The sequence below is a fragment of the Ailuropoda melanoleuca genome, chromosome 8, assembly GCF_002007445.2.
Source record: "Ailuropoda melanoleuca isolate Jingjing chromosome 8, ASM200744v2, whole genome shotgun sequence".
Taxonomy (NCBI): Eukaryota; Metazoa; Chordata; class Mammalia; order Carnivora; family Ursidae; genus Ailuropoda; species Ailuropoda melanoleuca.
This window is the reverse complement of record NC_048225.1, coordinates 63,172,570-63,198,796: the sequence shown is the minus strand read 5'-3', so window position 1 is coordinate 63,198,796 and position 26,227 is coordinate 63,172,570. Positions and strand designations below refer to the sequence as shown.

The 26,227-nt window shown below is 41.1% G+C and overlaps 1 protein-coding gene across 1 annotated transcript in view; it reads right to left on the bottom strand.

Moving 5' to 3' along the window:
* Positions 1-2,811: 2,811 nt before the first annotated feature.
* The window catches only part of FBXO28 (F-box protein 28), a 30,708-nt gene continuing 7,292 nt past the window's right edge, over positions 2,812-26,227 (bottom strand). The window contains exons 2-5 of the mRNA XM_002922400.4: positions 20,455-20,564; positions 16,872-17,010; positions 9,350-9,545; positions 2,812-7,533 (exon numbers count right to left, since the gene is read on the bottom strand). Coding sequence (XP_002922446.2) covers positions 7,139-7,533; positions 9,350-9,545; positions 16,872-17,010; positions 20,455-20,564 — 840 coding nt within the window. The 3' untranslated portion in view covers positions 2,812-7,138. The remainder of the gene's footprint in view (positions 7,534-9,349; positions 9,546-16,871; positions 17,011-20,454; positions 20,565-26,227) is intronic.

Genomic DNA, 26,227 nt, shown 5'->3' with positions numbered 1-26,227 from the left:
AGCAGTGCATCCTTTAAGTGCGCTTAGAACACTTACATTGGCCCATAGTTGGGCAGAACCACCTAACGCAAGTCCTATTCTATAATAAAGTGTTGAATATGTCATGTAGTTTATTGACTATACTGTACTGAAATGAAAAGCAGAATGGTTGAATCAGTTGTTTACCCCCGTGATCACATGGCTGAGTGGATGCTGTGACTTGCTGCCACCCAGCATCACAGGACAGGGTTGTCTCACACAGGGAAAAATAAAAATTCCATGTATGGTTTCTACTGAATGCATATCGCTGTCTGTATATAGTGACTACATGAGAGACACTTCAGATTTGGAGACGCAAAGAACTTGAAAAAAAATAATGGGAAAAGGTATGTCGTGCACACAGCAATGATAAGAAAGCTGGAGTGGATTTGCAGGTATCGGACACGATAGACTCTAAACATAGTGATAACAAGTGTCATTTTATAATGACAGCAAAACTGAACTGCAGGGACAAGTAGACAAATTCAACCATCACAGCTGGAGACTTGAATACCCCACTTCCAATAATGGAAAGAACAACCAGACGTGATCCACATGGGAATAGAAGACTTGAAAACACAGTGAACCCCCTAGACCTCAAAACTGTGTATAAAACACTCTACACAAAAATAGAAGACATATTCTTCTCAGGTACACATGGAACATCCTCTGATACACCCCATTCTGGGTCATAAACTAAGCTTTGGAAAGTAAAAAGGATTGCAATGATACAGGATATGTTTCCTGACTACAGTGGAATGAAAATTGAAGTCAAAAATGGAAAGAAATTTGGGAAACTCATTTTTTGTGAGAATTAACCAACACAGGCCTAAATAGCCAATGGGTCAAAGACAAAGTCACAAAGAACATCAAAAAATACTTGAGATGAATGGAAATGAAGACACGCTACACCAAAAGTGGTTGAACACAGCAAATCAGTACTTAGGGGGAAATCAAGCTGTCAGCCATCACCACCAGCCATTTTCTGAACTGTTTCCCTCTTGCAAAACTGAAACTCTCTGCCCCCCACCCCTCTAACCCCAGCCCCTGACAGCCATCATTCTACTTGCCGTGCCTGTGATTGTGACTAATCCAAGCATGTTATGTAAGCGCAATTGCAGCACTTGTCTTTATGTGACTGGCTTATTTCACTGAGTCGGATGCCCTCGAGATTCATCCATGTTGTAGCAGGGGTCAGAGTCTCCTTGCTTTTGAAGGCTGAATATATTCCATGGTACACACACCCCACGTTCTGCTTCTGCACTCATCTGTCAGTGGACGCTTGGGTTGTTTCCACATTTTAGCCATTGTGAATAGCTTCTGTGGACATGGTGTATGCATCTCTCTTCAAGACCCTGCTCTCCAGTTCTTTTCTGTACCCAGAATTGGAAGTGCTGGATCGTGTGATAGTTCTATTTTTAATTTTTTAGTGTGTGCCAGCTTATTAAAGGATATGACAAAGGATAGGCATCAACAGCCAGATGGAATTGTTGCATAGGGTGAGGTAGGGGAGAAGGGCTTGGAACTTCGGGTCCCTTCCAGGCACGTGGTGCTCCCCACATCTCTACGGGTTCACGAACCCAGAAGCTCTGATTTTTAATTTTTTGAGGACTCAACACACTGTTTTTCACAGCAGCTGTACCATTTTATATGACCAACAGGGCAGAATAGTTCCAGTATCTCTACGTCTTCGCCAGTGCTGTTACTTTCTGGTTTTTTATTGTTTTTTAAATATAGCGGCCATCATAATGGTCGTGAGGCGGTGTCTCCTTATAGGTTTGATTTGCATTTCCCTAACGGGTGGTGATAAGCACATTTAATGCTTCTTGGCTGTTCGATTATATCCTTTGGAGAAATGTCTATTTAAGTCCTCACACAGTTTTAAATCGGGTTTTTCACGGCTGAGATTTAGGAGTTCTCTCTACGTTGTGGGTATTAACCGCTTATCAGACACATGATTTGCAAATAGTTACTCCCATTTTGTGGGTTGTCTTTAACTCTGTTTCATAGGGTCTTGCGATGCACAAAACTTTTAAATTTTCATGAAGTCCAATTTGTGAGATTGATTTGTATGTTTTTATTTCATTGAAATTCTGAACGTTCCATTTTAGAGCTGGAGGGAATTTTGAAAAGTGGACTGGTATTCGTCCCTGACAGGGCAAAAGAACTGGTGGTGATCACTCTTGTGAATTGATTGGCAACAACTCTGACAGTAAGGCAACTATGGACTTGTCTTAGTGGCCTCAGACCCCACCTACTGTTAGGACTGTGTCGTATAGGATTACAGGTCCTAGAAGCCTTAAACATGTTCTACCTGCATGCTTAGGGTAAATCCATTGCCAAAAAACTTCAGGACAAAAGTTGCCTTCTCCAAGTGCAGCCTTTTTGTGTGTTAAGTTCTACGTGTTCCTCAACATTAGCAGCTTTGTCACTGGCTACTTCTAGTACATGTATGGAATGTTCACCTATATATTTATTATTAAACTTAGAATGAACGTAAGCTAGAGTCTCAAAGCTCCCAGCTGGTTCAGAATGTGGTACAGTGTAGCCGGAAGCACCTGAGCGTTGGAGGCGGGCAGGTCTGTGTTCAAATCCCACTTAGGCACCTGGTTGTCTAATATTGTACATATGCTGCTCAACCTGTGTGTAAGTTCCCGAGCTAGGGTGCACTTGCTTCACAGGGCGGCTGTGAAGGCCTGAAGAGCAGATAGGAATGGTAGCTAGTAACACGGGGTTCCTTAGAAGTGGAGCTCCGCCGTCTTTTGTGCACGAAATACAAAGAAAACAAGTAGCACTGGTTACAACACATTTATTCACGTACCCTGTTGTGTGAGCGGGAGGTGCTTTTCACTTCCAATAATTGAATTAGGTTATCACAATTAAAATTCCAGAAGGCAAACTAGGAATTTATTGGTGCTCATGAGCATAAGTAAACAGACACGGTACCACATAAAGGAATTTTAAACACTTCTAAACTTTTGGTATAGCTTTGAATATGGACCGGTATACTTTGGCAATGGACCTAATAGATTTCCAATATGCTTCTAAATCCCATGGTTCCCTTCAGACACAACAGGACAAATTTGGATTTAACTTTTGAATTTTAGGAATTTAACAAAGATTCTTAGGAAGCTGGAAAAGGCCAACATTACTTAAGCCTATACTTACCGCGAGTACAAAGTACTGCTATTAAAAAGGAAATGGTGGGCAGCAGTCAACCGATTGCTAGTTTCATTTTTTAGATTGCTTTAGTATTTTTTGAAAAGAATTGACCTCAGATGGCGGGCTATAGAAGCTTGTTATTTCCGAGGAGTTTTAACTTAGTAACCTTTCGTGGACTAGTTTAAGGGACTGAGGTCTCAGGAAGTTGGACAGCATTATCAGATCGGACTTTATGTTCTCAATAGCCAGTGCCGAGAGACTGCATCATACGGGACGTTTACTTTTCAGAATGCCTCTATTCCTGGCTTCAGATCGTACTTCCATGATATTTTGAGAGGGTTGGATAAGTGTTAACAAACGGGTACTCGCGGCTGGGGCAGGATGTAAGAATGTGCTGATCACCAAGGATGAGATTTTACATTACATTAAATTAAAATTTTATACTGTTGGAAACGGACAAAATCAGGAGTTCCTAGATCCTAGAAAATATTATGGCTAAGGAAATAGAGAACTCAGGAGAGGGATCCACCTCCAAGAAACTCTTTCAGTAAAACAGAATTAAGTGCCCTGTCTTGGGAAACACATCATACATCGTTTCTTTGGAGATTAAAGTGCAGGCTATGAAATGGCATAGAAAACAATGCATAAAATAGTGCAATCTCAAGGTGCCATGGTTTTTGCTTTTCACACATAGCCTCTGTTCACATGTCCATCTTTTCTAAAAAAAAAAAAAAAAACCAGCTATAGTGACACCTTTAGCTTATTTATTTAGGCATGACTCATACTGTTTACCCACCTTCGGGGCTACATAGAATATGTCAACATTTTAACAAGAAGAATGATAGCGCATACACCTTGAAACTACTAAATAGAGATTAAGGCAAGCCCCTGTAAAGTTCAGTACTCCAAAAAACACGTTTTACAAAAAAACAAAACAAAAAAACCAACCCAAAAAAAAGCTGCTTCTAAAACCAGTGGCTTTGGACCAGATGGCACCCCAACAATTTTTAAAACAGTATGATGCATTACTGTGACTCTGCGTCTGCCCCTTTATTTCCAGGCTCTGTACAGAAAACAAGGAGCTTGAAAAGCAGCAGGTTCTAGAACCGCATGTCCTGAAAGAATTTGTATTTCGGATTACGTGGAAACTGAGCTGAGTCCGTGTGGAAGAGATGCAGGGGGCCCTGGGCAGTGAGGCGGGGCAAGTTCCCGTCCTTCCTGACGCCTCTTCCCCTTGGGTCTGTGTCGTGGGCACTGAGTCATAATCGATTCACAAGTGGGAGTGACCCGCTAACACAGAGAAGTCTCCTCTGAGAAACAGCCAAGGAAGAGGACCAGAGCAACTCATGGCATCTTGTTCCAGGACAACAGAACACTCGCACACGGCGCCAAAGCCGCCGGTGTCTAACCCCGGGCGAGACGTTCCCGTTCGGGAGGCTCGTCTGCAACGTTCCCATGGCGTGTCGGTTTCAGCTGATGGAAGTGATTGGTGATCTGTCGAACCCTAAATGCCACTATGCTATCCAAAAACAAGTGTAACAGCTATCACATTGGTCAAGGCCACAGCCTAACGTGTTTTTTTAGCAAGATGTCTTAGGTAAGACTTAAGACTTAAACAGAAAACTGTAGTGCTTTCTTCGCCTACTCTTGCGGAACATTCGTGCATGGACAAGAGCAACTCCTGGGCCTTACAGACAGACAGTTACAAGCGAATCCTGTAGAAATTGGGATTTTGAAACAGAAAATCTACCTTCTGACAGTGTGGATGCTTCCTACAAAAGCCAAATGCCCATGCTAACTAATGGAAGACTCTACGTTTAGGGTGTCTGGGTGTAGTTTAAGAAGAAACCCAGGGAACTTTAAATAATTCATGAACAACTGCTAATCATCTGAGGTTGTATCCCTCTGATGCATAAGGATCCTACTTTGTAAACCTGTAAACATGTTACCTGGTTACTCTCAAGAGTCTTCCTATTACCAGGAAGGCAGACTATTCACGGCCATGAGTATTCCAGTAGGCCTGCTCCAGAGTTAGGACAATATGGCTAAATCCTAAGATTACAAAAATGACACCTGCCGAGAAAACAAGTTCCAGACGGGGACTTTTATGGATGACCTTAGCTGACAAATTTTTTTTGGAAATTGTTTATTTTAAAATTACCTTCCCAACAAACCATGAAACACTTGGATGTTATATGGTGGTTTTTTTTTTTTTTCATTGAAAACATACTACATTGTAAATGGAGTTTCCAAGTCAGACAGAGAATTGATCAAAATCTAAGGACAGTATTGTGGAAGGACAATCTTAAAAATGGATAAGAAAAAGGTTCGTTTGGTGAGGTTAAAGGATGCGTAACCATGTCACGGTGGACGGGTAAAAAGGGCGGTAACCTTGTGCTTTTATTCAACTAAGGTACTTACCAAAACCTTAGGTTTTATGCAGGTGTCCAACTCCCACCTGGACAGGGATAATTTTCTATATTACACCTAAACCTATTTTAAATAACTGAAGCCCAAGGCAACAGTTGTTAAGAGTTGATAAAAGAACTTATCAGTCAAATAATAACTACATAATTTAGTACATTAAAATAAAACGAGGACAGTAATAGCTGAAGGTCTCAAAAATATACAACTGGGGAAAGTAACCACTGTACACAATTTGGAGGTTGTTAAAGTGACCGCTTAGAAGGGTGAACAGTGCAAGACATGCTTTTCCAGTTACACGCTCAAAACAGGAGTGCAAACGAAATTAAAGCTTTTGTTTAAAGTTGTAGGATAAGGAAAGCTTGAAATTAATATTTAAAAGCTTCCCTCAGGTCATCCCCCAGAAATGAAATGATCGAAATGCTTTTTCATAGTAGGATTTTCTTCAATGAGCCTTCTTTCATGGCAAAACTGCACCCCACCAGTGGGTCTCCCCTCACACCCGTGGTGATCACCACACTGATGCATGAACGAACACACACGGTGGTGAGGAAGGGCCACTGCCAGTCCCCAGAGGTCCGACACTGACAGAGCCTTGGAGTTTGGGGTTCTGCCATAGCCACTGTACCTGAACCCTACAGAGAACAGAGAAAGCAATGGGCTTTAATGCTCCCTCGTTCCCCTAAAACTGGAGGACAAATGGACTAATTCCTCCCTGGAGGCAAGCTGTCGTGGCGGTGGAAGATGTTAGGCTCTCACATAAACTAACGCTGCTCTACAAAGTGGAGAAGCAGAGGTTCAAGGTCAGCATCAGTGCAAGAGCTTTTTACGTGAGCCGACTGGGCGACGCGTGCATGCATCCATGCAAATGCAGGGCGTGGCCCCAGGACAGGACTGAACACTCGTGGGGAACCGGCTAAGTCCCTTGCCAGTAGTTTATAAAAATATATAGTCAATACTGTAGAGGCCCCTCCTACAGTCAATACTGCGGAAGTCCGTTTTAGTCACCCATTACTTCGATACCAAAAAGCATTTACTACTTTTCAGACATTCCAGACAAAGGTCACTTATAACAAAAAGTCAACTTTTTTTTTTTAAAACAAGATAACTGTCCATTTAAAAAGTAGGTCTTTTCTTTCAAGTGAAACAGGACATTTTCTGTATTCAACTTAACTTCTAGTCCGTCCAGACTGGTTTGTTTCAGATCCTTCTGTAATGTGCATATACGCAGGAACAAATAAACTTACTTTAAACATTATCTGCACAGAAAAAAAGTTAACTCCTCGAAACATGATAGGACAGGTCTGGTTAGTACAAATCTATTGCAAAGTAAAAAGATTCTGTGCATCAGTTCAACCAGGAGAAGCGGGAGAAGACTGTCCCAACCGTGAGAGTTCGAGTTGAAGTTGTGTTCCTTCTGAAAGCCCAGGAGCCTCGGGGCGCCGTGTGGCCCCTGGCGTCCTGATGTGCGTGAACTGCTTCAGCTGCTAAGCCGCGTCTTCCTCTGGAGCCAGAAACAACCCCCTCTCCCCCTTTACTTTCTATTCCGGAGCCGCTTAGATTTCCTAAGGGAGTCTATGGCTTCTGCTGCCTTTTTCCGTTTCCGAGGAGACTCTTCGTTCTGCCCAGCCCCTGAGGAGTTTCCCACCGCGCTCTCCATGACCTCCCGCAGTTTGCGCTCCAGCTCCGCCAACCGCGCGTTCTGTTCGCCTATGATCTGGGTCTGCTCTAGCAGTTTCTGGTCCTGGTCTTGAAGCTGCTTCTGCTGTTCCTGCACTTTGGTGCGAAGCTCGGAAATTTCACGCCTGAGAACAGTCACACCGGCACCGTTTGTCTTAACCTGCTGCTGGAGTTTGGTAACCTCCTGTCTTGAAGGGTTTTGCTTGGAGAAGAGCTGCATCGTTGTGAGGGCTGCGGAAGGTCCCGGAACTGCGGAGAAATGGTTTTAAATGGTCAATTCATCACTTAAAATGTCTCATTACCGGTAATACTTGATTAAACTTCTTTTGAAACAAATATCCTTATAATAGCACTTCCCATAATTTTCCCTCGGCAATCTACCTGGTTGAATGGATTAATCAGACACCCATGTCTTAACAGTAAATAAGTCTGAACTCTGATGCTCGGGTTCACACGGCAATGTGTGATCACCAGGAAACGGAGAAGGGCATTTAACAGCCTAAACCTGTACTAAAATACGAGAAGACATTTCAAGACCTACTAAGAAAATATAAGCAGTAAAACTAGAATAGTTCTATTTTCTATCTTCTTTCACAAGAGCAAACGTTAACATTCGAGTTCTCAAAGTACAGGCCTATCATGTTCTTAAGTTCCCTCTGCACTTAGTTTTATGCAAGAGCTCCCACGTTAGCCAAGAGGGATACCACCAAAAAGTGGATCATATCACACACGATGATCATGAAGAATTTCTGATGTGATGCAGGAAGACGGCTTTGGAATCACGGTTTTAGGAATACTGTAAGGTAATATCGGCATAAAAATCACTATCATAAACTAATAACCTCTTTTTTAAAAAATGTTATCTCTTAAAGGTTTTCTAAAAGGACTAGATGGATACATTCCTACCCTAAACTCGTCATGACTATTTTCTCCTTATACATACATTTAATAACCAGAACATTTTCCTGGACTGATGCATTCTTCCTTCTCTCTCTGCTTACCTTTATCTAATTTCCACTAACACATCAAGGCTTAGATCACTTCTTACCTCTTGTGAACTCTCAGGCAGACCAGTCAACAATGGTTCTATCCTCCTTAAGATCTTGTCTCTGCTACTCATTTGGCATTTCAATGGACCCTTCTTTAAATTATTTCTCTTGCCAATGATAATTTAACTGTGAGTCTGGATATGTCTCACCTTTTGACATAGTAAGATCCTTGAGAGCAGACACCATGTATTACACTTCCTTTTAGTCTCCACAGGACACAGTACAGTGCTGTGCGTATAACAGGTACTCAAATAAATAACTGATGTTATCAACGCTGAGATGTTGTAGGCTTTATGATTCAATTACAGACAGCCACTCAGTTACCCCACTCAGCACTCCAGGGAGCTAACTCATCCGAACAGAACAAAACGTCTTACTAAAAATGCTTTCCTGATTTAAAGTATTTGCAAGGGTTGAAGATACTTGTAACAATTTGGTCTTTCAGTAGATAAGGGCACAAATCTCTCGGACTGGATATGCTTTTGCAAAACAGCTACCACAGATGCAGTGATAGGGTTCAAAATAGCCTTACGCACCCTGTTTTTTAAAGTAGTAGCTAGATATTCTAGGGGCTGAAACAATTGAATATCCATGGAGAATTTTTTGGGTTTTATCTGGTATTTATTTCATTCTGTTTTAGCATAATGGATATTAACTAGTCAGAAACGTAAAACAAAAACAAAAACAAACCCCCACAAACAAAAATATGGCTTTTTACCCAGGAATTCTAATACATTTATTGTATGTCAACAGTTGTGGATATGTACAAAGATGTGCCACCAGCTTGTTCTTCAAAGTGTAGTTTAAATACTGCGAAACGAGAGACAAATGTGCTCAACAGCAGTGGATTAGTTACACAAGTTATGGTCTGTGATCAATGTGTCATTAAAAATCACGTCGCAGATACTATTTACAGACACTGAAAAGGTCACAATGTAGGATTAAGTGTGGGGGCGGAGAGCAAGTTAGGGAAGGGGGTATGGGTGTTACTTTACACTGAACGTATGAAGAGCTACCTGGAGGAGAGCCCATGAGTCTTCCAGACACATCTGATCCTGGTAACTTCCTCTTTAGAATGGGCACGATCTTCTCATCGAAGTACTCCATCGCCATGGACGAGATATCCCTTAACTCCTGAAGTACTTCATGAGCTCGCTGAGGGGCTCTGGTAGAATTGACGTATCTCAACACACGATAAATCTCATCAATCACCTAAAATAAGGAGTTCTCATTAGCACTCTCCATTCTGTTTTTAAAAGAAAACGGCTCAACAGGGAGAGAAGTGACCACTTGTTGTTGTGCAATCCAGGTGAAGACCTACGGGGCGACGGGACTGAGGTGCTGGCCGCCGGTGGCAATACCGTCTGTACCGCACGGCTTTGGGCTTATTACAATCCTTCATGTTTTTCATACGCACATTTATTTTCTGTACCAAGTGCTAGGGCTAAGGAATCAGGATTAATAAAATACAGTTCTTGCTCTGAAGACAACCACAGGGCAAAAGACGTGTAAATAAAGGATAGGAAAAGGGATATACAAACTGCTAGAGAAACCAGAGGACTAAACTACGACACTGAATCTTGTCTGCGAGGAGGGGTAGAGGAATTGACTCAAACCCACTTCACTCCAGCCTGACGGTTTCCCAAAGCCCTGGGGACCCAGCCTGACTTCCTGCTCTGGGACCAGGCGCTCTGTCCTCAGAGCTTTGGTTTCTTCTTAAACCTACTATGGGCTGGGATGAGGTGTCCTCGGGTCCCCCTCTCCCGCTAAAGGGTAGTAAGAGACCCTTTCTCACTTTAAGTGTAATTGCAATGGAGAGACACAGACCTAACATACATGGGGAAGAAACAAAGTTCTGACCACCCTAGTTCCTAATCCTCTTGCTGGAATGGCAGCTGAACCTTCCTCAGGCGTTTAGGGCCTCAGCTCTAATCCCTAGAACTAACGGATAAATTGCACCTGTAAGCTAACTTGTACTACACTACCACCGTTACTGTTTTTGGTCTTTGAGATAATAGTGTGAAAGCAAGGTCTCTCTCTCCATTTGCTCAAGTCTTCCATTAGGAAAGGTAACATTTCTAAATTTTACTATAGAGAGATTATGTTACTCAAGTGGGATAATCCACATTTTCAATAAATTAAAACCATTCTCTTTCCTCTGTCCCAAAGTTACGTGTGAAGGACAAGATGAAGGAGAGACGACTTACACTGCTTCTGCCATTCAGAGTGACCGGTGGCTGCAATGGTGTGGATTAGGAAAAGCATGGTATTGACCCAATTTTCAAAATATTCCACCCTCCAAGTGGGATTAATTACTTTCTGAAAATTACTTTAGCAGCAAGAATGTAACAGCATGAGAAGTCTTGAGGTCTACTGGAAAGATCACAGGCCTTAGGCTGATCACTTAAACTTTTTTTTTTTTTAATAGCTTGTAATTTTCTACTTCTCAGCAGATCACTCCTTCAATCCTTTTTATTTTTTTTTAAGTTTTATTTATTCTTTTTAATAATGTCTATACCCAACATGGGCCTCAAACCCAGGACCTGGAGATCACATGCTCCACTGGCTGAGCCCGCTGGGCACCCCTGGTCACTCAAACTCTCAATGACTGTTTATACAGCTTTCAAATATGCTGCATGCTGAATCCCACCTGAGCCTGAGGTGATAAGATAATATTTTACAAAGTATGGTACTGACCAGATATGGTGCGTCTCTAATGCTCGCAGCATGTGTGAAACTGGCACCGTAATAAATGACACACTACTGACTGGACTGGAGCCTGTGGACTATTGTGAGAGAGAATTTCTATCTTGTGAAATCTACTGTGGAGCAAAGTTCCTATTAGAAAACTGAACCTCGGGGCGCCTGGGTGGCGCAGTTGTTGGGCGTCTGCCTTCGGCTCAGGGCATGATCCCGGCGTTATGGGATCGAGCCCCACATCAGGCTCCTCTGCTATGAGCCTGCTTCTTTCTCTCCCACTCCCCCTGCTTGTGTTCCCTCTCTCGCTGGCTGTCTCTCTCTCTGTCAAATAAATAAATAAAATCTTAAAAAAAAAAAAAAAAGAAAACTGAACCTTGACATCCTAATTTTTTCTCACATTCCTTCTTTTTGTTCTACTTGAGATTTCCTTAACTTTCCCTTCTACCTCTTTTAATTAAACATTTTTTCTATATTTAAAAAATTTAAGTGCACTTAAAAATTTCTGATTATTTCTATGTGGCATGTGTTTGACTCTTTTTTTATTTCTCTCAGAATATTAATCGTATTCTTTTCTAAGTCTTATATCTTCATATGGTTTTCTCAAAGGTATTTTCTCCCATTTGTCTTATTCTGTGTTTCATATTAGTCTGATGAGTCGCTGCTCTCTGCTCATATTTAAGAACCCAGCATGCAGACAGCTCACCAGAACCCCCCTGCTTAGCCCAGAGGGCAGGAGGGGGAAGACAAGGGGGGGCAGGGTGGGGACACCAGGAAGGGGGGCGGCCGCAAAAGTCAACGCAAGAACAGATTGCTTCTTCTTTTTTCATTTTAAAGGTTCAAGGACCATATATACTTATTTTGGGACAAGCACACAAAAAGAAGAAATGTTCCCAAATAATACTGATTTCTAAGAACATCTTCATATTAAAATTGATTTTAAAAGAAACAAAAAGCACAACATTCTGGAAACATTCGATAAACTCAAATTGAAGAATATTTCTCAAAATAAGAGACCCATGTTCTTCAAAAGTTAAGATCAAGATTCACAAAGGAAGCCCGGAACTGCTGCACATTCAGGTGGTTACAGAGTCTAGTGTGACCGTGGACTGGGCTCTGGACTGAGAAAAAGAGCAGCGAGGACGAGTATCACCGTTCAGTGGTGAAAGCTGATGTGGGCTGTCAGTGAGAGAGGCCACTGCACCAAAGCTACATTCCCTGATTTGGTTAACTGTGCTGCAGCTCAGAGAATGCCCATTCTCAGGAAATACATCAGAATATTTCAGAATAAAGGGTCACAGTATCGCCACTATTTTGAAATGGTTCAGGAAAAAAAAAAACTACCACATACTTAGAGAGTAAAAGCAAACAGGACAAAATGTACATAACTGCAGGATCTGGATAAAAGACCTATGGAAGATCCTTATACCATTCTTACAATTTCTGTGCAAATGTGAAATTGCATCAAGATAGGAAGTTGCCAGAAACAAAGAAGAGATTACAAAATGCCAAACCGCCATTTCTCCCACCGCCTTCCTGGCCAAAACATGAAAAACCAACCAACAAAACCTAATTTGAAGATTTTAAGTTTGTTCAGAAAAATCTAGACCTTGCATAATCATTTACACTGAAAATCCTGACTTCTGGGAAGCACTGGGTTTCGATAAGCACAGAACTGTTACTAGGGCCACTAACGATACCTTAATTAAGAAGAGGGACTTAACCCATGTCTTTCTTCATGATTATATTTCCCGGAATGGTCAGGTGGCCTCTCTTCACCTGTGTGCTTCAGTATGTGTGGACTGCTAACCTGGACCCTGAACTTACTGTATAAAGTGGGACTTCACTATGTCAGAAGACTTGTAAAGTGTCCAGAGGAGTGAGCTGGGCACCTATAGTCTCTTAGTTCTGACAGAAGATGGACGGAATATCAATACAGTGGTCAGGGTCGGCAGCTGGGGCCCTACAGAACCTGCAGCTGTTTCTGTCGATAAAGTTTTATTGGAACACATGCGTGTATTTCCCACATGCTGTCCGCGGCTGTTTCTCAGAGCTGAGGAGCTGAGAGAGACCACGTGGCCTGTAAAGCCAGAAATGCTTACTACCTGGCCCTGTTTGCTGATCCCTTTCCAGGATTGACAGTGGCAAACTACCAACCAGTCTGAATTCTTCAGATTTTAATGTCCTTGTGATCTGTGTGGTCTCCCTGTCCAGAGACCCTTTAAACCCTTTCCGTGAGTGACCTAGTTTTTCACTCAGTAGGAGGGCAATGACCTAGCTGTTTGAAGTTGGAGAGGGGACCTGTAGGTTTAAATCATTTTTAAATACAGAGCTGCGACCCACTGCCTGTGTCAGCCCCCCTCTCTGCAGTACTTGGAACTTTCTAGAGGCCAGCCCTGCAGAGGACACTGCCTCCCAGCTTCCCCGCGGCCCGTCTAGGCTTTAACTTCCTCAGCTCTGCTAAACCACCTACCACTTTCTTGTGTACTTTCCAGCTTCCAGAATTTTGTTGCTGCTGCTCTCCTGACTTCACTCTCATGGATCTCGATATTTTTTTTCCTTTTTAAAATTAGCTCCTTTACTAGAAGAGCAAGCTTTGGGAGGAATTCGAGGTAAACATGTATTCAATCTGCCATCTTTAACCTACCACTTGATTTTAGGAGTAAATTTGATTGCTCTTTCAGAGAATAATTTTATTTTTATTTTTAGAGGGGGGAGGGTCAGAGGGAGAGAGAGAATCTCAAGCAGGCTCTGTGCTGAGCGTGGAGCCCAACATGCAACTCGATCCCACGACCCTGAGATCACAACCTGAACCGAAATCAAGAGTCGGATGCTTATTAAGCAACTGAGCCACCCACACGCCTCAGAGAATAATTTTAAAAATGCTTTTTTCCCAAGTGTTAGTTTAAAATTCCAAAATTTTGATATACATCAGGCATTCCAATTTAAACTATAATGCTGATATTATCCAGGTTCACTTAAGTAGCTTGTGAGAGTAATCTGTGAATGAAATGTTTACTATAGACATGAATTCTAACAAAACCATAAAAATGAGTTCTTTTATGAAGTATGAAAGTTCCTGAACTTTTAAGTAAAATCCAGAAGCAGGATCTAGGGGAATATAAGAATAACCCAATACAGAAACCATATATACCGGATAAAGATTATATGTTACACTGCAAGATAGTTATTATTATTTTTTAAAGATTTTATTTATTTATTTGCCAGAGAGCGAGAGAGCACAAGCAGAGGGAGCAGCAAGCAGAGGGAGAAGCAGGCTCCCTGCTGAACAAGAAGCCTGACGCAGGACTTGATCCCAGGATCCTGGGATCATGACCTGGGCTGAAGGTAGATGTGTAACCGACAGAGCCACACAGGCATCCCTGAGACAGAGAGTAATTTTATAGAATGTACTCGCTTAGGCATGTGGGGATTAAGCACCACGTCCTTCAGTTCTGAAGACAGACTGTGAGGAGTTTAAGGCTGAGAAGTACAAAAGGGGAGCAATCATAAAACAACCCCAATACTGCTAAGTGTGTTAAGTTAGCAGTTTCGTTTTTGTCTAAGCAAGCTAAAAAGTACCAGCTACATGAAAATAAAAAGTAACATTCTGGGTGGTGCCTGGCTGGATTGGTAGGTACAGGAGGCAACTCTTGATTTTAGCGTCATGAGTCTGAGCCCCATGCTGGGCTCAGAGATTACATAAATTAAAAAAAAAAAAAAAAGGAAAAAAGTCATAATCTGAGGATACAGAGTGTTTGTTGTTTTAGGCAAAATATAAGCTGTAAAGAAGGCACTTTTAAGAAACATAGTAATTCAAGAGGAATTAAGTGTGATAAGAAAAACAAAAATCATTTCTGGTTTTTTGTTGTTTTTTTTGGTGGGGTTGTTTTTCAGGTTTTTTTTTTTTTTTTTTTTTAAAATTTTTTTTATTCATTTGACAGAGAGAGAGACAGCCAGTGAGAGAGGGAACACAAGCAGGGGGAGTGGGAGAGGAAGAAGCAGGCTCACAGCAGAGGAGCCTGATGTGGGGCTCGATCCCACAATGCTGGGATCATGCCCTGAGCCGAAGGCAGACGCTCAACCGCTGTGCACCCAGGCATCCCATGTTTTTCAGGTTTATAGGAGAGAAGTTAGGGTGAGTTTTTGTGGAGACACGGGTACTATTAAGGAAAAATCAGAAGGCTGGTGCAAAGCTTCTGTCAAACACTGAGCCTCAGTGTTCTTATCAAGGGCACAGGAATAGAGCTTGCACAGCCGTGATGGAAAGGAAAGGTGTCATCAGGTGCACTGAGGGTCAGAAGTATTTCACGCATCTAAGATGAGAGCAGTGACAAGGGAAAGGGACAGGTACAGGTCTGTGTTACAGGTAAGGCTGGGCACAAAATTCCTTCCTGACGGCTCTGCCACTGAGGGCACAAAAAGGGGTTCAGTGAGGAGCTGTCCTGAGCTGATGCCCGGGGTGGGGGGACCTGCTGCGCCTTGAAAACTTAAGACATTTTCCACGGCTGCCATCTTGGTTTTGTTATTTTGGTCCTAAAATTAACGTGAAAAGTCAACAGAAACTTGCAAAAAAACCAGCAGGACTCAACTGGATTTATTTGTTCAGACAGTCAAGACCAGCATTCCAATCACATGATCCTGATCGCCTAGAAAGACGGGCCCCTTCTGTAAAGGCCAGGTACTAAGTATCTTAGGCTGTGCGGGCCGTGGGGACTGAGCACACACTACTCCACTCTGGTTCGTAATGACTGGCTGAGGTGTTCTCGAGGTTATGAAAACTGTAAGATGTTTCTTGAATATTCACATTCCTGACAATGAGATATGTGACAAAAACCACGAGGCTGTAGGGGACAACCTACACTAGTTCCATGAACTTCCCAGGAACATTTTAGAGTTGAGATCTGTACGTGAGGTCTGAATGCAATCTGCCGTAAGAATCAGAATCACCACAGAAGAATTTGTTGCTAACAGGAGGAAAGGGAGATATACTAAAGAATATTTTAAATAAAATAAGAAACAGGACCCGCCCCCAATAAACACTGCAGAAAACTGAAAGCGGAGGAAGTATATACAAAATATTGCCAGTGTTAAGTATCTATGGAAATAGCAAAAAGAACATTCAACTTTCTCTAGGAATTGATTAGTTCTGACCACGTTAAGGGAATCTTTTGCTAGTATCGACTAAGCAGCAAAAGGACCTTTCAATCCATCTCTGCGTCCTCCATGTACGATACAGACAGACTCCATCTGAATTTACTCACAATTCAAGACACCACAAGCACTGAGCAGCACGTGGAGCGCTGGGCCTTCGTGAACTTGGGGACGGTAAATCTGTGTTCAACAGTTCTTGTGCTGCTATCCAGGAACTATCTATTCTCGCCAAATCTGGAAGTATCTATCTTCATGAAACGCTTCTCACACAAAACAAAAACCAGCTTGTCCCTCCCACTCCACCTCCCCCAAATCAGAACAATCTTGAAGGCAGGGACAGTACCCATCTTGTTTGCTGTTGATCCTGAACAAAGAGTAAAAGCCCACATATGTGTTTTTAAGCAGGAACTCCTTTTTTTCTTCCTATTTATGGGACTAGTTTGTTAACTGGAGTTGAGGATGAATTCCTAACAAGCTTTTCTGAGCAACAGCAGATCTCCTACTGTATGTTTTCAGAATGAGACTGTTGTGATAAGGATTTATATCAGTTACTGTACAGAAGCTGAACAAATCCACTCACAGGAACTCATTCCAGAGAGGTGGGTACAACTCTGACATTTAAACAATCGCTTTATAATAATTTAAGCAACTCAATCCAGCTGTCTTGGGTAAGCAGTTCTATTTTACCTTTCCTGGGATGAAGCAACAGAGATTGGAATCCACATACTTCATGAAAGTCATGTTTAACAGTGAGAGCCTTGTTTCCACAGCAGCAAGGATGTCTGCGTGACGAGCTAACGAGTGGTTTCTTCTTTCCGACTCCCTCCTAGAATAAGAAGAAAAGCAAGCATGAAAGAAATACTGTGAACTAAATGGTAAGCACTGAAAATGCCTTAATGGGATTTCTAACAGTCTAACATTTACCTGTTAATTTGATATCTACAATTGGGTCAGAATTTAACCATAATCATCAATGAATTGCTATGTCCAGAAATCCCTGCCAAGGACTAGTACTCACTGATAAATTATTTGGAAAAAAAATCGGTTTTTTTTGTTTTGTGTTTTGGCTGTATCAAGCCTAATGGCCATTTGAATCAAAAAAATCAAGAGAAATGAAAGAATTACACAGGGACACGTGGACAAGGGGCTGTATGTTTTTAACCATAAAATCAGCTCACTTAAACTTTTATTTAAAAATATTTTTTAAATTATTTATTTATTTTAGAGAGAGAAAGAGACAAAGAGCAGGGGTTGGGGCTGAGAGAGGGACAGAGAAACTCAAGCAGACTCTGCGCTGAGTGGGGAGCCTGACACATGCCTCGATCTCACTCTGAGGTCATGACCTGAGCCAAAACCAAGAGTCAGTGGCTTAACTGAGTCACCCAGGCGCCCCTAGCTCACTTAAACTTTTGAAGTTTTATTGAGAAATAATTCATATAAAATTCACTTTTAAGGTGTAGTAACTTCATGGTTTTTAGTATATTCACAGAGTTGTGCACCCACTATTACCATTTAATTTCTAAACATTTTCACAACCACAAAATGAAAGCCCATAACTATTATCAGTCACTCCCATTCCCCTGCCCTTGGCAACCACTAGTGTAGTTTCTGTTTCTATGGATCTGCCCATTCTGGACACGGCAGGTAACTGGAGTCGTATGGTATGTGGCATTTCACGTCCGTCTTCTTTCATGTAGCACAGCTCTCAAGGCTCATCGTGTTGAAGGATTATCAAGGACTCCATTCCTTTCTACTGCCCACTAACATTCTATCATATAGACATAGCATCATTCTGATGATCCGATCATCAGTGATGACTTTTGGGCTGTTTCCACTTTCTGACTATTATGAAAAATGCTGCACAGAACACTCATGACTCATGTACAAGTTTATTTGTGTGACTCTATTTCCATTTCTTTTGGCTATATACCTAGGAGTGAAACTGCTGAGTCATTTGATAATTCTATGTTTAGTCTTTTGAGGAACAGTGTTTTTCTAAAGTGGCAGAACCACTTCATAATCCCACCAGTTATTTATGATGGTTACGATTTGTCCACATCCTTCCCAAGATTTTCTGTCGTCTTTACCCTGGCCGTCCCAGTGGGTGTCCAGTGCTCTCAGTGTCCTGCTCTGCAGTGCCCTGGGGATCACTGATGTTGAGCATCCTGTATGTGCTCGCTGGCCTTCAGCTCTTCTTCTTTGGAGAAACGTCTATTCAAGTCCTTTGCCCACTTTTAAACTCGGTAAACTCGGTTCTGTCTTTTTATTGTTGAGTTCTTTTGTTTTTTTGTTTTTTTTTTTATTTATTTATTTGACAGAGATAGAGACAGCCAGCGAGAGAGGGAACACAAGCAGGGGGAGTGGGAGAGGAAGAAGCAGGCTCATAGGCGGAAGAGCCTGATGTGGGGCTCGATCCTGCAATGCCGGGATCACGCCCTGAGCCGAAGGCAGACGCCCAACCGCCGTGCCACCCAGGTGCCCCTATTGTTGAGTTCTAAGAGTTCCTCACATAATCTGGATCCAGGTCCCTCACCGGGTATTTGAGCTGTTAACTATTTTCTCCCCTCGTGTGGGTTGTCCCTTTGCCGTCTTGACGTCATCCTCTGCGGCACACAAGTTTAAATTTTGATGAAGTCCACTCTGCCTCTTTTCTTTTGTTACTCATGCTTTTGGTGTCATAGGCAAAGAACCACTGCCTAATCCAAATTCCTGGTGGTCAGTACAGTTTCCACATAAGGGTTTATGGTATAGCCCTGACAGTCACACTTCAAACTATAGTCTATTTTGAGTTAGTTTTTGTAGGTGGTATGAGGAAGGAGCCCAACTTCATTCTTTTGCATATAGACACCCAGCTATCCCAGCATCATTTGTGGAAAGCATTATTCTTTCCCCATGAGTTGTCTTGGCATCCTGGTTGAAAATCAACTGACTAAATATGTAAGGATTTCTTGTCCATACCCTCGGTTCTACTCCCTCAGTCTACACGTCTGTCTTTATGTCCACACCATGCTGGTTTGATTACAGCAGCTCTGCAGTTAGTTTTGATATTGGAAAGTGGTAGTACTTTACCAACTTTGTTGCTCTTTTTCAAGACTGTTTTGATTATTCTGAGTCTTCTGTATTTCCTTAGGAATCGTAGGATGAGCCTGTCATTTTCTGCAAAAACCACAAGGATTTTGACAGGGATTGCACTGAATGTCCATATCAGCTTGGGGAGAACTGCCACCTTCAAAGCAAAAAGTCTTCCCATTCATGACCATGAAATGTCTTTCCATTTAAGAAGTCTCTTTAAATTTCTTTTACCAATGTTTTGTAGTTTTCAGCAGACCAGTCCTCTGTTATAGTCATTACTAAGTATCTTATTCTTCTTGATGATAGTGTAAATGGAATGGTCTTTTTTTTTTTTTTTTTTTTTTTAAGCTCTGTGCCCAACGTGGGACTCAAACTCACAACGCCGAGATCAAGAGTCACATGTTCTCGTGGCTGAGCCAGCCAGGCCCCAGCCTTTTTAAGTCCAGTTGACACACAATGCTACATTAGTTTCAGGTGTACAACAGAGTGGTTCAGCATCTCTATAACTTACGCCATGCTCACCCCAAGTGTAGCTGCCATCTGTCACCATACAATAGTATCATACTACCATGGACTGTATTCCCTATGCTGTACTTTTCATCCCTGTGACTTTTTCATTCCATCACTGGAAGCCTGCATTTCCCACTCCCCTTCACCCACCCTGCCCATCCCTGCAACTTAGAATTGCCTTGTTTCTGGATTGTATATACAATTACACAACTCCTTTAGGCATATTGACCTTGCATCCTGCATCCCTGCTGGGCTTATTTATGGGCTCTAACAATTAGAGGACTCCTAATGTTTATGATCACATATATCTGAGATCTTGTCATCTATGAAGAAAGAACACAAATTCTTTCTTTCCAATCTGGAAGCCTTTTATTTCATTTTCTTGCCTAACTGGTGTGGCTAGAATCTCCAGTATAATATAGAACAGAAATGGTGAGAGTGGGTGATCCATAGTCAAAATCACCTATTGTGATCTGGGTACCCTTCCCTATAAAAACTTGGAAACCATTTAATATGTAAACTTACCCAAATTAAAAAAAACAAAACCAAAAACAACAGCGGTGCCCCATGTTGGGTATAGCCATTACTTAAAAAACAAAAAAACCAAAAAAAAAACCAAAAACAAAACAACCAAGAAACAAAGAAACTTCCCATTTGTAAATTATTGCCACCACTAGACACGACATACCTTGGAAGTTGTGCTTTAACTTGTTTCTGACATAGATTGTGGTATCTCTCCACTTTTAGAAATCCCTGATTCAACATTCTCTGGCAGACCAAGTCCATTCTTTTACAAACCTACAGGAAAAAGGAGGAGAAAGGAGAATTTTAACACGTAAAACCCAAAAAACAACAGACAATTAACTTAGACTCCTGTTAGCTGAAAGTTCTGTCAGTACTGTTCCCCAGCCTGCTGTCTGAATCTCTAAATCAGTACATACGGTATATGTGTATATATATGAGGTGAACCCCTCACACTTTATAACTCTTGCAGCATTACGTTAGGAAATGAATACTATGTGTAGGCAAGGAACACTCTACCTTTATTTTAGATATCAGCTGAATGTTCTGAATGTATCCCCACTACTATGGTCAGAAAATGTGGTCCTGAAGATCAGTAAAACAACATATTCAAAAAGGTTTTTAATGGTTTGGGAAAAGAAAATTCTCCATTAGCTCAAAATGTGTATTCAAACTTAAGCCCAACCTCTCACAAAGTTTATATGGATCTATAACCAGAATGAGAATCTTATTTATTTCTACTAGTCAGGGTTAACTACAGTTACTCTATACTAGATACTGTCATATCCTCCACAATACAAAATATTTTAACATATGTAGCAGAATCTGGACTACTTTGAATCTTTAAGGAATACTATTTTTATACAGTGAAAGTAGAGGACAGTAAGTCAGAGCACCTGAATTTGAACCAAACTTACACATTCTTGAGCAAGTCAGCTACCTGAAAGCCTGAGTCAGCCTTCTGTAAAATGTGGATACTATCTAACTCATAGGGATATCATTAGGATTAAATGATACAATACACGCTAACATCACCTTGATAAACTCTAAAGTGCTCTGTAAAAATTATGTTAAATAAGTTGTTTAACTTAGTACTAACTGGAAAACTTTGTTCCATGGGTGCTCTATTGCTGAGACATGCCAGCATCTTTGTTATCTTAATGAAACCCAGAGCACAAAATCCTTTTGTTCTTTGATCCCTGAGAATTCTGCCATGACGCAGAGGCGTCAACTTGAATGTCAGTGCTCACTGTACAGATGTGGATGTTGAAAGTGCAAGACAATGAAATAAATCTAGATCAAGGCCAAGGCGATTAGGCGGGGGTTGTCCTATGCTTCTATCTCTCCTTGCACCCAAGCACAAATGCTTGACAAATACTTGTTGAAATTGAAATGCTGATGAAACTCTTAATATAGTTGCTTTCTCCTGAGAATACACAGACAAAAATTCTGGCAAACTGTATTGAGGCTAATGAAAGCCGTAATACTCTAGTATTAAATACCATGTACTTCCTAAATCACACCGTGCCGAATGAAAGGTATTAAAGAAAACACTTCTTTCCCATTTGAAAATAAAAAGAGCAAATTTTATGTAATGAAACTGAGAGTAATGCCTAATGATATTTTAGCATTTAGTGGGATCTATTTCTAACTGAACTAAACCAGTTGTCAACATATGCTCAAGGTCTATTAAAAAATAACAATAATAAACTAATACATATCAACATAATTTTTAAAGTTTATTTATGTTTTTTAGTAATCACTACACCCATCATGGGGCTTGAACCCACGACCCCAAAATCAGGAGTAAGAGTTGCACACTTCCCGGGGCGCCTGGGTGGCAGAGCGGTTAAGCGTCTGCCTTCGGCTCAGGGCGTGATCCCGACGTTATGGGATCCAGCCCCACGTCAGGCTCCTCTGCTATGAGCCTGCTTCTTCCTCTCCCACTCCCCCTCCTTGTGTTCCCTCTCTCGCTGGCTGTCTCTATCTCTGTCTTAGAAAAAAAAAAAAAAAAAAACAAAAAACTTTAAAAAAAAGAGTTGCACACTTCCCTGCATGAGCCAGCCAGGCACCCCAACATAAATAACTTTTAAAGGAAAAATAACTCTTCTAAAAATTAAGAGTTAATTTTTGCAAATATCTTTGATATGCAGTATTAGAGAACAGAAATGAATTGCCATACCTGCTTTTGCATTCAATCTACTTAAGTATTACCTTAGAAAGTGCTAGAAAAACATAATATACAAGCACACATTTCATGAGCTATTGGTATGCTGACATCATCACATGTCACAGAGCTCCTGGAAAACTCCACTGTCCACTTGTGAAAGGCAGAAATAACAACTTAGAACTAATGAAAATACTTTAGATCTTACAACTCCCTGAAAGGGCATTGGGAACTGCTCTAGGAGCCCGAGACTAAACTTTAAGAACCAGTGCCCCATTCCTGAATAAATACGTTGTCACGAATACTGGTACTGAAACTTTTATCAGAGGGGGAAGAAAAAACCTTTTATTATGTTACTGAGTTATTATGTCTATATGGGTGATGACGGGAAATACGGCAAGCTCAATTCTCATCTTTCACAGTAGAAAGTCAACAGATAATATCGAAATAATATCAGCCCAAAGACTTGAAAGTGGCACCTCTGGGGAATAAAAACTGAAGGCTATAAAAACAATTTTTTGTTGCCAGAATTATTTGAGGTGAAGCACGTTCTAACACCATCTGGTAGGAAACACATCTTGTCATTGTGGATTCTGCAACCTTTTTGATAATATCTGAGATGGAATAATAGAAATAATTTCTTAGCAGCAATAAATTTACAGAAAAAATTAAGGTCAAATATTACTGTAATAGCTTTGAAGGTACTGCCTAAATTATTTTATTATTATACTAACATTTTACTGCACCAAATCTACTAACTACTAGGAAATAGCCATCTTCCAATAATCCAGAAACTCAGCTCAGTGCCTGAGTAATGACCAATACGAGTATCTGAGTAGTGGCTGGGTGATGAGAATGTGAATAATTAAGCAGATAGGGTCAGCCTAGGAAGACTTCACATGATACAAGATTTGAATTAGCTTCACAAAGAGGACAAGGACTGCCAAGTTAGAGGTGTGGCCCGTGCAAAGGCTAAGAGTCTGGAGTGAGTAAACCACTGGCAACCAAACTACTTCTGAGGATAGATCAGATGGGCAAGCAAAGCTGAGTGGAATAAAATCTCCCATATTTTGAGCAGGGAAATCAGATGGTAATGAAAAATAACTTTAAAAAGATCACCAATTTTTGAAAGATCTCATAGAGAGAGAGTTGGGTCATTTTTCTGTAAGAAACTATATTAGGACTAAAGACTTGGTTCTGGAAATTTCACACGGGGATAGCTGAAATCAATGTAGATGAACCCCCAAATGAACAAGTGTAACATAAGAAAACAAAGGCTTATAAACAGAGTCTCAACTGACATTATCGTTAAAAGCTGGTAAAAAGAGAAAACAGGAGGTCACAAAGACAGACAAAAGAGACTAGCACCATAAAAGCTGAAGTCAAAAATATTTAAAGCATTAATCAATATTGTAAGAAAAGAGCAGCATCTAATTTGGTATTCTTTCTTTCCTGGATGTTCAGTAAACATTGATTGACCAATAGCACAAACGCAAAGATATGACAGATCATGTATCTTTGTTTAGAATTCAGAAAGAAGCAAAGTGACGCCTGAAAACAGAAGTAGTTGACCCCCTGAACAGCACAAATTTGAACTGCACAGGTCCACTTAGAATGTGGACTTTTTTTTGAAAACAGTCCAGTTCTGTAAACGTATGTTCTCTTATGATTCTCTTTCCTCCAGCTTCAAGAATACAGCATATAATACATAGAATATACAAAATGTGTTAATTCACTGTTTAGGTTATCAGTAAGGCTCTGGTCAACAGTAGGCTGTTAGTTGAATTTTTGGGGAGTCAGGAGTTCTATGTGGATTTTCTTTTCTTTTTTTTTTTTTTTAAAGATTTATTTATTTGACAGAGATAGAGACAGCCAGCGAGAGAGGGAACACAAGCAGGGGGAGTGGGAGAGGAAGAAGCAGGCTCATAGCGGAAGAGCCTGATGTGGGGCTCGATCCTGCAATGCCGGGATCACGCCCTGAGCCGAAGGCAGACGCTTAACCGCTGTGCCACCCAGGCGCCCCTCTATGTGGATTTTCAAATGCATAGTGGTTGGTGCCCCTAACCCGTGTTGTTCAAAGGTCAACTGTTGGCACACCTGGGTGGCTCAGTTGGTTAACCGTCTGCATTCGGCTCAGGTCACGATCCCAGGGTCCTGGGATTGAGTCCCATGCCGGCCTCCTTGCTCAGCAGAGAGCCTGCTTCTCCCTCTGCCTGCTGCTCCCCCTGCTTGTGCTCTCTTATCTCTCTCTGACAAAGAAATAAAATCTTTAAAAAACAAACAAAAAACCCCCACAAACAACAAAGGTCAACTCTACACTAATTTTCCCAAAGGTGAGTTGTTTTTTTTTTTTTTTAAAGATTTTATTTATTTATTTATTTGACAGAGACAACAGAAGAGAGAGAGAACATAAACAGGGGGAGCAGCAGAGGGAGAGGGAGAAGCAGGCTCTCCACTGAGCAGGGAGCCCGATGTGGGGCTCCAGGGCCCTGGGATCATGACCGGAGCCAAAGGCAGACGCTTAATGCCTGAGCCACCCAGGAGCCCCCCTATGGTAAGCAGTTTAATGATAGCTGCTGATGATGTATGCTATCCTGCAGTGCAAAATTATCTCATTTAAAATGTAGCTTTATATATCTACAGGTATTTTAAGAATTTCCCAAAGATGACAGGAAGAAATTTTATTTTCCTTGTTATTAAAATACAACAAAAATCCTAGCAATTTGGTCATTTATCCAAGATAGTAAAATAAAATTCTGGAGTCAAATATACAAAGATGATGACTATGTCAAAAACTATCATTGCATTCAGAGATTAGCAAAAATAGACACTTATCAACATACCAGGGAGCCGATGGAATACATCAGTCTCCAGAAGGGACGTTTAGTTTGGGTTCCTCTGTTACTGCTGTTCTAGTTAGAAGAGATGTGGTTTTTCTTTGTTAATTACTTGAAGAGTTAAATTGTCATGTTTATCCTTTTCCATCATTTTCTGACATAAGTAGTAATGAAAATTTTTCTTCGCTTTGTTTAGGAATCTTTTCTGATTTCTTGTGTTGCCGTGGTCCTTCTTAACAATGCAAGACACCTATGCCATAAATTTATGAAACCTGCAATTTTCCTGTGAAACCTAATCTTAGTATCAAATCTTGGTTGATTCTAAGATGCATGTTTTTTCAGATTTTAACATTTGACATCGGAATGGTCTTACAGTTATAACTGGCAGCATTTCTTTTTCAGATGGCTTAGATGCTGTGGAACACAAAGGGGTGGACTTCTTTGATTTTATTTAAGATACTGTAGAGACTTAAAGGTATTACTAAATTCAATAAAAGCTCTTCTGGGAGAAAAAAAAAAGCGCTGCTAGAATAATACACATCCAAGTTGATCAAGATGCATTCTGATTTCAAAACTATTAAAACACGCCCACATCATGCTCTTCCGCTATGAGGCTGCTGCTTCCTCTCCTACTCCCCCTGCTTGTGTTCCCTCTCGCTGGCTGTCTCTATCTCTGTCGAATAAATAAATAAAATCTTAAAAAAAAAAAACTGTTAAAACACAAAACTGTATCTTAGAATCAAGGAACTACTGTAACAGAACCAGATATTTGATGTACTTATTTAGTGCTCTACAGTTCTCCAATGAATTGAATACTTGATGTTTTTCTCCAATTAATCCAGAAGCTATTATCAAAAATTAGGCTGCTTATCAATTACCCTCAAACTGGAAGGAACTTAAGACACCAGAACCTTTCCTTTCTTTTTACAGTGAGA